The sequence below is a fragment of the Phoenix dactylifera genome, chromosome 3, assembly GCF_051530095.1.
Source record: "Phoenix dactylifera cultivar Ajwa chromosome 3, Ajwa_hap1_PhDact_Kaust_v1.1, whole genome shotgun sequence".
Taxonomy (NCBI): domain Eukaryota; kingdom Viridiplantae; phylum Streptophyta; class Magnoliopsida; order Arecales; family Arecaceae; genus Phoenix; species Phoenix dactylifera.
Genome location: NC_143192.1, coordinates 56,285,294 through 56,298,037, shown reverse-complemented (window position 1 = coordinate 56,298,037; position 12,744 = coordinate 56,285,294). Strand labels below are relative to the sequence as shown.

General features: G+C 45.7%; 2 protein-coding genes across 4 annotated transcripts; one reads left to right on the top strand and one right to left on the bottom strand.

The window, feature by feature from the left end:
* The first annotated feature begins 203 nt into the window (after positions 1-203).
* LOC103708389 (phosphoenolpyruvate carboxykinase (ATP) 1-like) lies at positions 204-7,034 on the top strand. Of its 2 annotated transcripts, none has more exons than XM_008793285.5 (13): positions 204-394; positions 1,134-1,421; positions 2,681-2,859; positions 3,917-4,070; positions 4,161-4,245; positions 4,439-4,539; positions 4,790-5,088; positions 5,259-5,432; positions 5,562-5,627; positions 5,722-5,900; positions 5,995-6,164; positions 6,273-6,441; positions 6,618-7,034. In XM_008793285.5, the coding sequence occupies exons 2-13, from the start codon at positions 1,138-1,140 to the stop codon at positions 6,759-6,761; spliced, it is 2,004 nt and encodes a 667-aa protein (XP_008791507.2). In that variant the 5' UTR covers positions 204-394; positions 1,134-1,137; the 3' UTR covers positions 6,762-7,034. The 2 variants fall into 2 exon arrangements, with proteins under 2 accessions (XP_008791507.2, XP_088575400.2); XM_088719274.2 differs by lacking the exon at positions 204-394 and adding an exon at positions 412-734.
* A 593-nt stretch (positions 7,035-7,627) lies between these two features.
* LOC103708390 (glutamyl-tRNA reductase 2-like) lies at positions 7,628-12,593 on the bottom strand. 2 transcript variants are annotated; one of them, XM_008793289.6, is made up of 4 exons: positions 11,670-12,276; positions 9,336-9,577; positions 8,040-9,183; positions 7,628-7,953 (listed from the first exon to the last, which is right to left on the bottom strand). In XM_008793289.6, the coding sequence occupies exons 1-3, from the start codon at positions 11,929-11,931 to the stop codon at positions 8,050-8,052; spliced, it is 1,638 nt and encodes a 545-aa protein (XP_008791511.1). In that variant the 5' UTR covers positions 11,932-12,276; the 3' UTR covers positions 7,628-7,953; positions 8,040-8,049. The 2 variants fall into 2 exon arrangements, with proteins under 2 accessions (XP_008791511.1, XP_089786004.1); XM_089929878.1 differs by having other exon boundaries at positions 7,628-9,183; positions 11,670-12,593.
* Positions 12,594-12,744: the final 151 nt, after the last annotated feature.

The window sequence follows — 12,744 nt, the reverse complement described above, 5'->3', positions numbered from 1 at the left end:
TTGCGGATGGATGTTCCGGCAAGGAATGGAGGAGTACGTAGTAGGCAGCCAGCACCAGCTCAGCAACCGTAGAAAGACGTAAAGCAGGGAGAGAGCATGGCATCCGGATGGGGATGGGAAGACTTTTGGCTGTTTTCTCGACATGTGATCTTCGGATTCCGTCACTACCCCTCGTCCCCAGCTTTAAAAGGGGACCCCGGGCCACGCTTTCCTTGCATCCATCTTCCCCCCCGTCTTTCTTCATCTTGGATTCGGAACTTCGCTATTCCACCACCCTGTATGGTCGTTCCCTTCGTTTCCTCCTCTTAAGGAGTATTCCTTTTTTCTCCCCCTAATTTTAGTCCTCCTTCTGTCCTCCACTTTGCCGCTTCAACCCCGCGTTTCCCTTCTCAAGGTGGGCTCTTCTTCTTCGCGTGCTTTTGTCTCGCTCCTCCCCCGCTTCTCCTCTTATTGCCATATTTTGGATGGAGGAATACGCAAAAGAGGAGAGAGGAGTAGGAAGGGCGGAGCTCCGGAGACTAGATCAGATGCGAATTAATTCGATCTTTCTTCCCCCCATTTTAACTGGGGGTGGGGGTTCTGCTCCTCCTCGCTAGGATTTCGTAAATAATCCTTTAACTAATCATGGACGAGATGGGACCATTTTCTGCTGCTATCTGCGAACACCAGATTCAAGCTGGAAAAAGTTCTTTTCTAATATTATCATGATTATATAAACCCTGATTGCGACGAAGGTTGGCATTTCTATCGGACCGTAATTTCATTAGGTCTTTCTGGATGGCAATACGACAAGTACATGTATTGGGTGGCCGCGAATAGATAAGAAGAGGGCTTCTCTGCTTTGATTCCTAAATAGGAGACTTCTAATTGTTATTTGTCCGCAAGTTACGAGATTTTTGGTGATTTGTTGTTGTTGTTGTTTTAAGAAAAAACTTACTTTTCGAAATCTCGTCTCAATGATTTTTGTTTTGTTGTTTTTTTAAACAAAAACTTACTTTTCGAAATCTCGTCTCAATTTAAACAATTTTTTCTGCTGGCTCTGTAAGTGCTTTTCTAGCCGTCTGTCCCTTTTTTTTTCAGATAACGAAACAGAGCTTCCTATTTTTATCGTATAATTCATCTGTTTGCGGCAGGGCAATGACGGAGAACGGGGATTTCAGCTTCGCCATGGACGCCAACGCGGTGGCCCGCAACGGGTTGCCTCGGATCCAGACCCACGGCAGCGGCAAGAAGAAGCCGGATAACGGGATCTGCCACGACGACAGCGGGCCGCCGGTGAAGGCCCAGACCATCGACGAGCTCCACTCGCTCCAGAAGAAGAGGTCCACCCCCACCACCCCCATCAAGGATGGCCAAGGTGGCACCGCCTTTGCCATCCTCTCCGAGGAGGAACGCCACAAGCTCCAGCTCCAATCCATCAGGTCAGTTCCCTCTATCTCTATATACGTCATATATGCATCTATATCTACGACCACTATACGTAGATCTGCTTGTGATTCCCGAAAAGAAGATTACATTGGCAAGGAGAGCCGTCCGACGGGTCCTCCTCATGGCAGTGATTGGATTGTGCGCGTCGGCTCTGCCTGGGATTCGTAAGATTCTGGTAGGGCCTCGATAGCAGGACCCGCTTCAAAGACGATGCAGTCGAAAACAAAAGAAAATCACCTTATAGCAGCTCCCGATTGAGGCCTTCAACTCCCCCACCCACCCACGCGCACACAACAAAAAGAAGGGAAGGAAGGAAAGAAAAAAAAAAAAGCTACTTTAGGCTTTTACTCGTGGGACCCGGGTTCGGGATACTTGCATGCCACGGGGATGGACGGCCATGGATGCCGTCTTACCCTCATCTCTTGCCGACGCTATTACGTATATCATTTTAATAATGCTTCTTATTTTCCTTTCGGAGGGTATATAGAATAATTTGCTTTCTTGCCTCCACGGCCGGAAAGCGCGCCTTCAAATACGGGAAATCTGTGGCCAAAGACCACACTGGGGTACGTGTTTTGTACGCGCGTCCTCGTATGATGATTATGATGCCCAAGGGAGGGCCCACCTGGATTGGTCGCTTCTACGGTTCGACTAAGATATCACAAAAAATAATAAAGAAAAAAACCACAGGACCGTGCAGTCAGACCCGGTCCCCCGGCTTTACCCGGCTTCTCTCTCTCTCTCTCTCCTGCTGCCAGCTCCGCTCCCACCCAGGCGTCAGCGTATGAGTTACAACCGTCGTCCAAAAAGTCTCAGGCTCCCGTAAGTTCATGAATATACGATCGATTTCTTTTTCTTTATCGTTTGGGTTCATGTACTTATAGGGATTTTTTTTAATAAAAATAATTATATCAATACTTTTAGAATTTTGCAGTAGTCCTTTGAGCTGATCTCAGTTTAACAGCCAAAACGTTCTTTATATCTTTGATTAAACTGTCGAATTTGCATCCGTTGTTGGATTGAGGTTGGTAACCTAGATAATGAAGGTTCCATATGATAAATATTAACTGAATTGCCGGCGTCCACCAAAACAAAGGAGGAAAAGTATCCATCGTGAAAAGCTCACTTTAGGTTATTTCATTCACCAGTTGATGGGATATGCAAGCAATCGTGATCTTCTTTTTTTCTTCTAATGTATATACGACCTCATTTGCATGTTTGCTCACGAGCTGGTATGGATGATTCATGGCAGTGCGTCGCTGGCGTCGCTGACACGGGAGACAGGACCGAAGGTGGTGAAAGGCGACCCGGCGAGGAAGGCAGAGACACCCAAGGTGGGGGCGGAGCACCACCACTACTTCACCCCCACCATCAGCATCAGTGACAGCGCCCTCAAGTTCACCCACGTCCTCTACAACCTTTCCCCCGCCGGTAATTGATTCTTCCTTATTCCCGCTCCACTCCCATCCTTTTTATTATCTCTTTCCTGGGGCACCTTACTTTTCATGTCACCTGAGCCCATAGCTTGTCACGAGCACCGGACTCTGTCCACCATTTTCTTGGTGGTCAATTCCTTGGACCGAAGCCTCCAGGGGTAGCCTTTATATTTCTGGGGGTGCTGTGTGATGTTGACCTCTCACTACTTTTCAAAAAGGAAGGCAGTTTTGAGTTTTTTTCCACCTTTATTCACATTAAGGGCCCGATATATCTTCCCCCAATTTGTCGAGATCTTTCCGGAGCACCGAGGTCACCCCCACGCATTTTTCTTTTGCCTCGTGACATGTCCCAGTCAGCTGCGGTCTGACTGTCTGGCTTGCGAATGGCATGCCCGTGGTTCATAGGAACACATACATTGCATTAAACTACTGTAGAACTCCTCAACTAGTTTTTGATTCTTATTTTTTTCAATTGTCCGAAGATATTAATAAGGAATCGATTTTATGATTCAGTTGCTGATTGTTCACGAACACTTAACATTTTAACGATTCCATACGTTGCTACTTGTAGGAGCCCCTTTTTTTTTTTTTGCTATTGTTTGTCATCCGTCTCTTCTGTTCTTATTTTAATATGGATAAATTAGATATCAATTATCTTACATTCTTCGAAGTTATTTGTTCTTTTATGTTGCAATAGCCCTTTTTCTTTCGAAACTTTTTGACGAGTTCTCCCTATTGCGTTCCATATTCTGGATCATGGCGTCTTTACCTTGTTTGTTCCCAAGCACCAGACTTCTGACTATGCTATGATTTATTGCTAAGACAGTTTTTCTTACTGCCGTCTTCATATTTTTTCTGCACAATAATAGACATAAGTGTGGGCGATTAGCATCTGACGTGCTGCTCCACCGGTTTAGATGTTGACTTGTTTTCTCGAGTTTATCATATTAACCGATGACTTATCTCAGACAACGACAGTGGTATGAAATGAAAGTAGACATCCTCTGCTTTCTGTGTGCGCATGTCTGACAAAAAAATTGTATTCAAAACAGAGCTATATGAACAAGCCATTAAGTACGAGAAGGGATCATTTATAACGTCGGCAGGGGCCTTGGCCACCTTGTCCGGTGCGAAGACAGGTCGATCTCCAAGGGACAAACGGGTCGTCAAGGATGAGACCACTGCAGAGGAGCTCTGGTGGGGAAAGTAAGTATCAGTCCTGCATTCGTTCTGTATTTGCTTGAGCATATCTCGTGCTTGATTTGTTAATTTCTTTTCCTTCCGTTGTGCATTCAGGGGCTCACCGAACATTGAGATGGATGAACACACGTTCCTGGTGAACAGGGAGAGGGCTGTCGATTACCTGAATTCTCTGGAAAAGGTACCTGCAATACTCTTTTTTAATTAAAAAAATAGTCCGAAATATAGAATTTTTGGCTGGGAATTGTTACTAATGCATAAGGGGGTTAGGTATGTCGTGGTGAGAGTTGTATAGAGAAAGTTGGCTATTATTGAGTACTTCTGGGAATTTCCTGGGAATTTTGAGGATCAAACCGATATGTATCATTTGACAGATCTTCGTCAACGATCAATTCCTGAACTGGGACCCGGAGAATCGGATCAAAGTCCGGATCGTCTCGGCGAGGGCCTACCATTCCCTATTCATGCATAACATGTAAGTATGAACACCAAACAGAATAGTAGGATACGGTTCGTTTTTGCAGTACCGCCTGCTACGGTTATCCAGATAAGTAATCCTCTTGTCGTTTAATTGCCTGCTGTTACGTTAATAAAGTCTTATATAGTAATAGATGCCGCGTAGGCGTGGCTGTGTTTGCTTTCGAAGACGATGGGCAAGCATGAGAGTTCAGTACGTAAGTAGTGGTAAATAGTTGTTGTGCATACGATGACCGGATGGGTGACAGGTGCATCCGGCCCACGCCTGAAGAACTGGAGGATTTCGGTACTCCGGACTTCACGATATACAATGCTGGACAATTTCCATGTAATCGTTACACGCATTACATGACATCCTCCACTAGCGTAGATCTAAACCTCGCTAGGAGGGAAATGGTCATCCTCGGCACGCAGTATGCTGGGGAGATGAAGAAGGGTCTGTTCAGTGTGATGCACTATCTCATGCCTAAGAGACAAATCCTCTCCCTGCATTCTGGCTGCAATGTGGGCAGAGATGGTGACGTTGCCCTCTTCTTTGGACTATCAGGTAAGTTCCGACTCATCGGAATCTGGTGCCGTCACCTGCCCCACCCCGCACCCGCGCTCCTCTCTGCTCTCTGTCCGGGACCTAATTCGCACCTCCCCATATGTGAATTGTGATTCATTGATGCTGAATCCCCTGCCATCGTCGTTGATGACTTCTTCGTCTTTGCGCAGGCACTGGGAAGACAACTCTGTCCACCGATCATAACAGGCTGCTCGTCGGAGATGACGAGCACTGCTGGGGCGATACCGGTGTTTCGAACATCGAGGGTGGCTGTTATGCGAAGTGCATCGATCTATCGAAGGAGAAGGAGCCCGACATCTGGAACGCCATCAAGTTTGGAACTGGTGAGGATCTATATCATGATATCACTTTTTTTCAGCTTATTTCTTCTACAGAACAGATCTCTCTCTCTCTCTCTCTCTCTCTCTCTCTCTCTCTCTCCCCTTTTGTAACGAAACTTGGGTCTCCTGCAGTGCTGGAGAATGTGGTATTCGATGAGCACACGCGGGAGGTGGACTATTCGGATAAATCTGTTACTGGTAATTCTTCGCCTTATTGATCATGAGTAAGTTGGGTCGTACCATGAAGATGTCTCGAATTTAATCATGTTGCCGTGATAATTTATTTTGGCAGAAAACACTCGTGCTTCCTATCCGATCGAATACATCCCCAATGCAAAGATCCCGTGCGTTGGGCCGCACCCTAAAAATGTTATCCTCTTGGCATGCGATGCGTTTGGCGTGCTCCCACCTGTGAGCAAGTTGAGCCTTGCTCAGACCATGTATCATTTCATCAGTGGCTACACTGCACTGGTACACAATTTTATCCTAAAAACATATATAATCTTTTGTTTTTTTTTTAAGTTATGGTTTCATATGTTGCTGCTGAAAAAATGAAAAAAAATAGGTGGCTGGCACGGAAGATGGCATCAAAGAGCCGCAGGCAACATTCTCTGCTTGCTTTGGAGCAGCATTCGTGATGCTCCATCCCACTAGGTATGCAGCAATGCTGGCCGAGAAGATGCAGAAGTATGGCGCCACTGGTTGGCTTGTCAACACCGGCTGGTCGGGTGGAAGGTATATATAGAGCAAAGCTGTCCGATGATTTAATTAAAATGCCCGCTTGCGAATCATCCCTCGTGTTTTTTTCTTCTATTCGACATCCTTCGAGCTTTTTGTTTTCAGGTATGGTGTTGGGAGTCGCATCAAGCTGGCTTACACTCGGAAGATCATTGATGCCATACACTCTGGTAGCCTCCTGACCGCCAGTTACAAGAAGACGGAGGTGTTTGGGCTGGAGATACCGACCGAAATCGAAGGCGTGCCGTTCGAGATCCTGGACCCGATGAACACTGTAAGTTGCCGCCTATTAATCTCTCCACTCCTTTGCGTTCATCCTTTATATACCGAACCGTAGTTACCCATATTATCACCGCCCAATACCATTGCAATGGATCCTTTCCATGCGAAACACCCTTCATAACATGATCATACACCTGAGGCCTCTAATGGTTTTCGTTTGGTGTATAGTGGGTGGACAAGGCAGCCTACAAGGAGACTCTGCTGAAGCTGGCTGGTCTGTTCAAGAAGAACTTTGAGGTGTTTGCGAACTACAGGATTGGAAAGGACAGCAAGCTGACCGAGGAGATCCTTCATGCTGGCCCGAACTTCTGAACGACGGATGGTGACAACCACCTTAGAAACCTAGTGATCCTTGAATAAAATTATATATATATATATATATATATATGTGTGTGTGTGTGTGTGTGTGTGTGTGTGTGATCTATGTATGTAAAACTCATTTTTCTGTTCCCTAGTCGAATGATCCTTGAATTTTAAATTCAGTCTCTGGATGCACAAATCCTTTGATGGCTGCAATAATGCTCCCTTGTATCACGACTATGATCGTTAGCCTGTATTGGAATTATATAGCTTTTGCTTTATGAATTTTCTGATCCAGTAGGATGATCAGGCTCCTATCTTTACAAAAAGGAGTGAATAGGGTCTAGGATCTTTAAGAAAAGGATTTTGCTTTTCAGCGAAGGGTGCCAGCTAGCTAAGGCTGGTTTGCTTCATGAGCTACTTTTCAGTACCTGTCAAGATTGTACCCAAAAGATGGATGCCAATTTCTTGTAGCGTAGATGATCATAGACTCATGAAAAATGGCCATCTCCGATCATACCAAAACACAAACCTCCTAATTAAACATTGCTACTTCAAAAGAAAAGAAAAGAAAAGAAAAGAAAAGAAAGGAAAGGAAAAGTCCCTCCCACCCCGCGGCCGTGCCGCTCCTCTCTCTCTCTCTCTCTCTCTAGCAAAATTAAGAAAAACATGATGTCTGCCGTGGAAGCAAAGCATTCCATTAAATACCTCCATCGATCTGATTCTGCAGAAGCATGACCAAGCCCTGGTTGATCAAGTCTTCCGCACGTCTGCCGCAATCAGCAGCTAGATAATAAAAGCAGGTAAGTTCCTGCCAGATAATACCGTATGGTGGGTGCATAATTCCAACAACACAAAGCATAAACCAGCCGAAAATCTTTTCAGAAGGAAATGCTAAACATTATAGAAAATAAAAATCAATGTACTAACATATTATTTTAGAACTTGGGACCACGACCCATTAGCAAATCAAATTCACCTCTGTTACCGAATCGGTTCCTATTAAAACCAGAAGACCATCCATCATACATCACCAGCTGCAAATGAAACCTATAGAGAGTTCAGGAAGTCTTTACCATATCTCTCTACCAAGAAATGCCGAGGGGGTTTATCATTTCCCAATATAGTTGTTGAACTCAATGAGAAGCCGAGAAGGTTCTCTTATTGAAAAGTAGAGGATCAGTGAAGTAGAATGTGCAGACACCTGGACCCAAAAAAGTGTGAAGATGAACGCATACGGATGAAAGACCTCTTAACAGTGTAGCAGGCTAGCAGCAGATCATTCAATACCTCTATAAGTTTAACTCCGAGTTTTTTCCACCTTGGCTTTAATCTTTTGCTCCATGATTGCTTTCTCAGTGTCTAGACTGAACATCCGATTTAGCGCATGCATATTTTCAAGGGTCTCATCAAGTGTTCTACTGTCACTGCCATCGCATCTCAAGTGCTGCAATGGACCATGAAGCAGCTTGTTAACTATACCACTGCTAAGCTCTTCTATAGCCCTTCTCATTTTCTTTGTCAAAGCATCATCCCCAATCTTTTGTAAACACTTCTCAAGCTCCGAAGCCTTGATTCTATCAGCATAGGACCTTAATTTTTTGATAGTAGGGACAGTCTCCAGAGAGTCCCTCCATGCCTCAAACCGCTTTAATTCTTGAGTGATGATTGCTCGAGCTTCCATTGCTTTCCTTAGCCGATCTTCCTTGTTGGCTTCCACGACTGACTTAAGGTCGTCGACATTATACACTCGTGCATATTCAAGATCTGAAACACAGGATGCGACATTCCTAGGAACAGAGATATCAATGAAAAGCCTCACAGCCCCAATAGCGTCGCTCACAGGAGGCAGGCCTTCAACATGTTCTTTTAAAAATAATGGTGTCTCGGATGCTGTGCTCGTGAACACCACATCAGCTTCAGCAGCAGAGGGTAGCATGTCAGTGAAAGGTCTGAAGATTATTTCAACATCCTTCATTTCCTCACGTATAGCATCAACCTTTTCCACAGACCGATTTACAACCATGATCCTTTGGAATCCCTTTGCAACAAGATGTTTGATCACAAGTTTCCCCATCTTGCCAGCTCCAATAACCAGCATCCTGGCAGATGGCAAGTAGGACTTCGGAAGCTTCATCAGCGCTAACTCCACTGCAGCTGAGCTGACAGAAACTGCGCCAGAGGATATGTTAGTCTCACTACGAACACGCTTTCCAGCAGTGATTGCATCCTTGAACATCCTGTCAATGTTCTTCCCCAATCCTCTGCTACCTTGCCCAACTCTAACAACTTGTTTAACTTGTGCAAGGATCTGTCCTTCTCCCAGGACAAGGGAGTCAAGCCCAGCTGATACTTCAAACAAATGCCCAGTAGCATCACTGTCACGAAGCATAAATAGATGCTGTCGGAGCTCTGAAACAGGAATTCCACTAGTCTGCATTTTAAACAGAATAAAGAAGCATGTGACTGGTTGAAATACAAAACACTCGTCCACATCCCCATTTTCTATAGTCAAAAAGAACAACTAGAATACAAATGCAAATGCATAAGATGAACACCACATTAAATAACTTAAATATTGATTACCTTAGCCATCCACTCTGTCACTTCTCTGATTCCTCGATGCCAAGACAAAACCACCACATATATTTCCATTCTGTTGCAGGTACTGAGAACAGCAGCTTCTTCTACATGATTCAAACTGCAAAGCTCTTCGATAGCACGAGGCCATTGAGCCTCTGGAACAGCAAGTTTTTCACGCATTTCGACTGGAGCTGTGTGAACACTAAGACCTATAACAGCTATGCTGCTTCTCTCCTTCATATATCCTAATAAGAGTAAAGCACAATATGGTCAAAAAAAAAAAAATGTTGCATAACCACCACGAATATCAACTTGCTAGAATACAGACATCAAACACGTGTCAAACAAGTGAAATAATATCCTAATAAATGCATAATCTGATGACTGTGAACTAATATCCTAGTAAATGCAGATTCCGATGACTGACTTCAAGGAAAAGAAAGTGCACAACAAGATCATGGTAACACAGCAAACTTTTCTAAAATGCCAATTGTCTAGAACATCCAGACATGGACATCAAGACAAACTCCTCTTCCCATGGGATTGGAGACAAAATAATTAATTAATGCATATAAAGGCAATGTAAAGTTGAATACTCAATAAGGCTAACAAGTTCACAGAATACAAAGGGTGAAAAATCCTGATGCATACAAGTATTAAAACTGATGAAAGTCTTTAAGATCCTTGCCAAACAATGAAGAACCCATCTCACACCATGGAGATCCAAGGGGTACCATATGCTTTGAGTGCAAGATCAAATGACACCACGGAGATCCAAGGGGTGCCATATGCTTTGAGTGTAAGATCAAATGAGAAATGATCAGACTGTTTCCTCTACCCTCTGCAAAGGCTCCACTAGAGCCTTTTTGGAGTCTAGAAGTGGAGCCACATGAAGGCCAATAAGCTCACAAATAGGAAGTGTGAAAACCCCACGATCCACACAAGTATTAAAATGGATGAATGTCTCCAAATCCTTGCCAAACAATGAAGAAGCCATCTCACACCATCGACGTTCAAGGGGTGCCATATGCTTTCAGTGAAAGATCAAATGAGATGATTGGACTGGTTTCTCTACCCTCTGCAAAGGCTTCACTAAGGGCTTTTTGGAGTCTAGTAGTAGAGCCCATGCAACTCAAGTTGCAGGTGCAGGCCAGCTCACTTGTTTATTCTGTAATTTAAAATGCACGGTAAGTTGAGTTGCTAGTTAGGCTGCAAAGCAGGGCTATCTTGCGGTAGGTTGACTTGTCGTTAAAATGATCGTAGGGCAAGTTGCAGTGGCTCGAGTTGGGGCCTTAATTTAAAGAATGAATTTTCTCTCCTCCTCCTTCCCTTCCCCTTTCCTCCCTTGCCCAAATCTCGAGTCCCTCAATGTTGCCACAGGCCCTTGTCACATCTAGGGGGCCATGGCGACCTCCTCGTCCTTGAACTTCATTATAGCAAGCCCCTCCTTCTCCTGCTTCCCTTCCCCTCTCCTTCCCCACCCTGCTTTTGAGTCATTTCTCGCCACCAGCCCTCATCACCAGCCCTCCTTCACCTTACCATGAATTTTTACCGCACCACACTCCTCCTCCACTCCACCTCCCCTTCCACTTCCACCCACCCTCTCCGAAACTCTCCTTTACGTTCTCTACATCCTCAAGGCTTGCACCATCATCCGGCTCCTCGCCCATGGGCACCGAGGTCCATGCAAAGGCCCTCACTGCCAGTGGCTCTGATGCCAACCTCTTCATCCAAAACACCTTTATCTTCATATACATCAAGTGCTCCAATCTAGTATTTGTTGCAAGGTGTTCGACGGAATGTCTGTTAGAAACACCTCTCTTTTCCCCAAACTCTCTTACTAACACAGGAAGTAAGCTACCTTATAAGTCAAGTACTGCAACTTGAGTTGCAGTGCAATTTCAACTACATTGGCTCCAAACTGCCCCTTGATAGGGCCACAATTACCACTCATCTTAAAATGATCAATATTTTTTCAATGAAAAGAGACGATCTAGGGAGGAAAACTTTGCATCAATGCATTCCCTCATCTTGTAATATTAAAACATGAACATCCCACATGCTTACATGACATCGCATCTCAAGAAATTAATGCAAGATTTTCAAGGAAGATAATTGAGGTCGCAACAATAACACGATCAAAAAAAAAAAAAAGATTAATCGATTGCAAGCCCTTTATACCTCTTCGGAGAGGGGATCAACAAAAAAAAAAAAAAGGAAATCAACAGGCAGAACATCCACTTTTCATGGAGAAATATCTCTTCAACTTTCGAACATGCGTCTAACAAAGCAGCAGCAACAGAAGCAATGGGCATGGTGCTGGAGGGAATGACTTACGGTCAGCGGAGATCTTGAATTGCTCGAGAGCCGAGGCGCTGGACGCCCGGGATGCTGTCCTCGCTTCCACCAGATCCACCGTGGCCTCGCACCGGGGGCTCCCCCGAACCCTCCCCCTAGGGTTGCCGACACAGACCGGAGGTCTCGGGACGACCCGGAACCCGGGCAAGGCAGAGAACGGGGCATTCGAGCTCTTCCGACGAAGGGAAGGCGCTGCCTTCGGCCCCAGAAGGGAGGCCACAGAACCGCTCACGACCGCCATCGGATCAAAACCCTAGCCCTTACGAAAGGGAGAAAAAAAAACTTTCCTTTTTTCTTGGGTTTGGGTGTCCGTTTCTTCTTCTGTGGGAACAGAGAGAGAATTCGAGCGAGCGAGCGAGCGAGAGGAAGGAGCGCCGCGTCCGCCCGATCGCCGCCTCTCCCCTCTCTTTCTGTATCGATCTACGTATCTATCTGTACCTATCTACCTCTCTCGGGGTTGCGCTGTGTCCGGACTTGAAAGGGGCCAGTTGCGGGGGCAAAAGCCGGCTCCGGTGGAATGAATAAATGGACGGTCAGGAGAGGAGGGAGAGGAAGAGGAGGCTGTTGGGCGCGTGGGCCCGCTCTTCTCGTGGTCGGGGCCGGGGTTGGGGTTGGGGTTGGTTGGTGGGGTCCGCCGGGTGGCGAGCAAGGATGGGGTCTCGGCTCTTGTTCGGCTTCTGATTGGTCGGTGCTACACACGCTCCATCCACCCCCCTCGGCTCCACTTCTTCCCCCGATCTCCTTATCCCTTCCATTTCGCATTGGTCCATGGTTGGACTCTTCTTTCCCTAATCAAATTCCGGTGATTCTGGATAACTGGCATGACTGCAGCCGTGATGTAGAAAGTTGGGTTTTTCTTGATGCAAACTGGCTCGAAGATGTGAGGGGCGTTCGAGTGCCTGGTGAATGGCCGTGCAACTCAGAAGCTTTTTGCATAAAATCCTAGTTGCTTGTGCTCATTTACATACGTAGCTGTTTTATTACGTAATTGGTGGTAGGATGTACCTGCTCTCTCCTACCCCCCACCCACCGGACCAACGTTGGTGGGCCCCGT

Coding starts and splice junctions, on each gene's coding strand:
- LOC103708390 (XM_089929878.1), bottom strand. CDS start 11,931: ATGGCGGTCGTGAGCGGTTCTGTGGCCTCCCTTCTGGGGCCGAAGGCA. Junction 9,578..11,669: donor ATTCAAGATCTCCGCTGACC/GTAAGTCATTCC, acceptor TACTCTTATTAG/GATATATGAAGGAGAGAAGC. Junction 9,184..9,335: donor TGACAGAGTGGATGGCTAAG/GTAATCAATATT, acceptor TTTAAAATGCAG/ACTAGTGGAATTCCTGTTTC.
- LOC103708389 (XM_008793285.5), top strand. CDS start 1,138: ATGACGGAGAACGGGGATTTCAGCTTCGCCATGGACGCCAACGCGGTG. Junction 5,433..5,561: donor CGCCATCAAGTTTGGAACTG/GTGAGGATCTAT, acceptor GGTCTCCTGCAG/TGCTGGAGAATGTGGTATTC. Junction 6,165..6,272: donor ACCGGCTGGTCGGGTGGAAG/GTATATATAGAG, acceptor TTTTGTTTTCAG/GTATGGTGTTGGGAGTCGCA.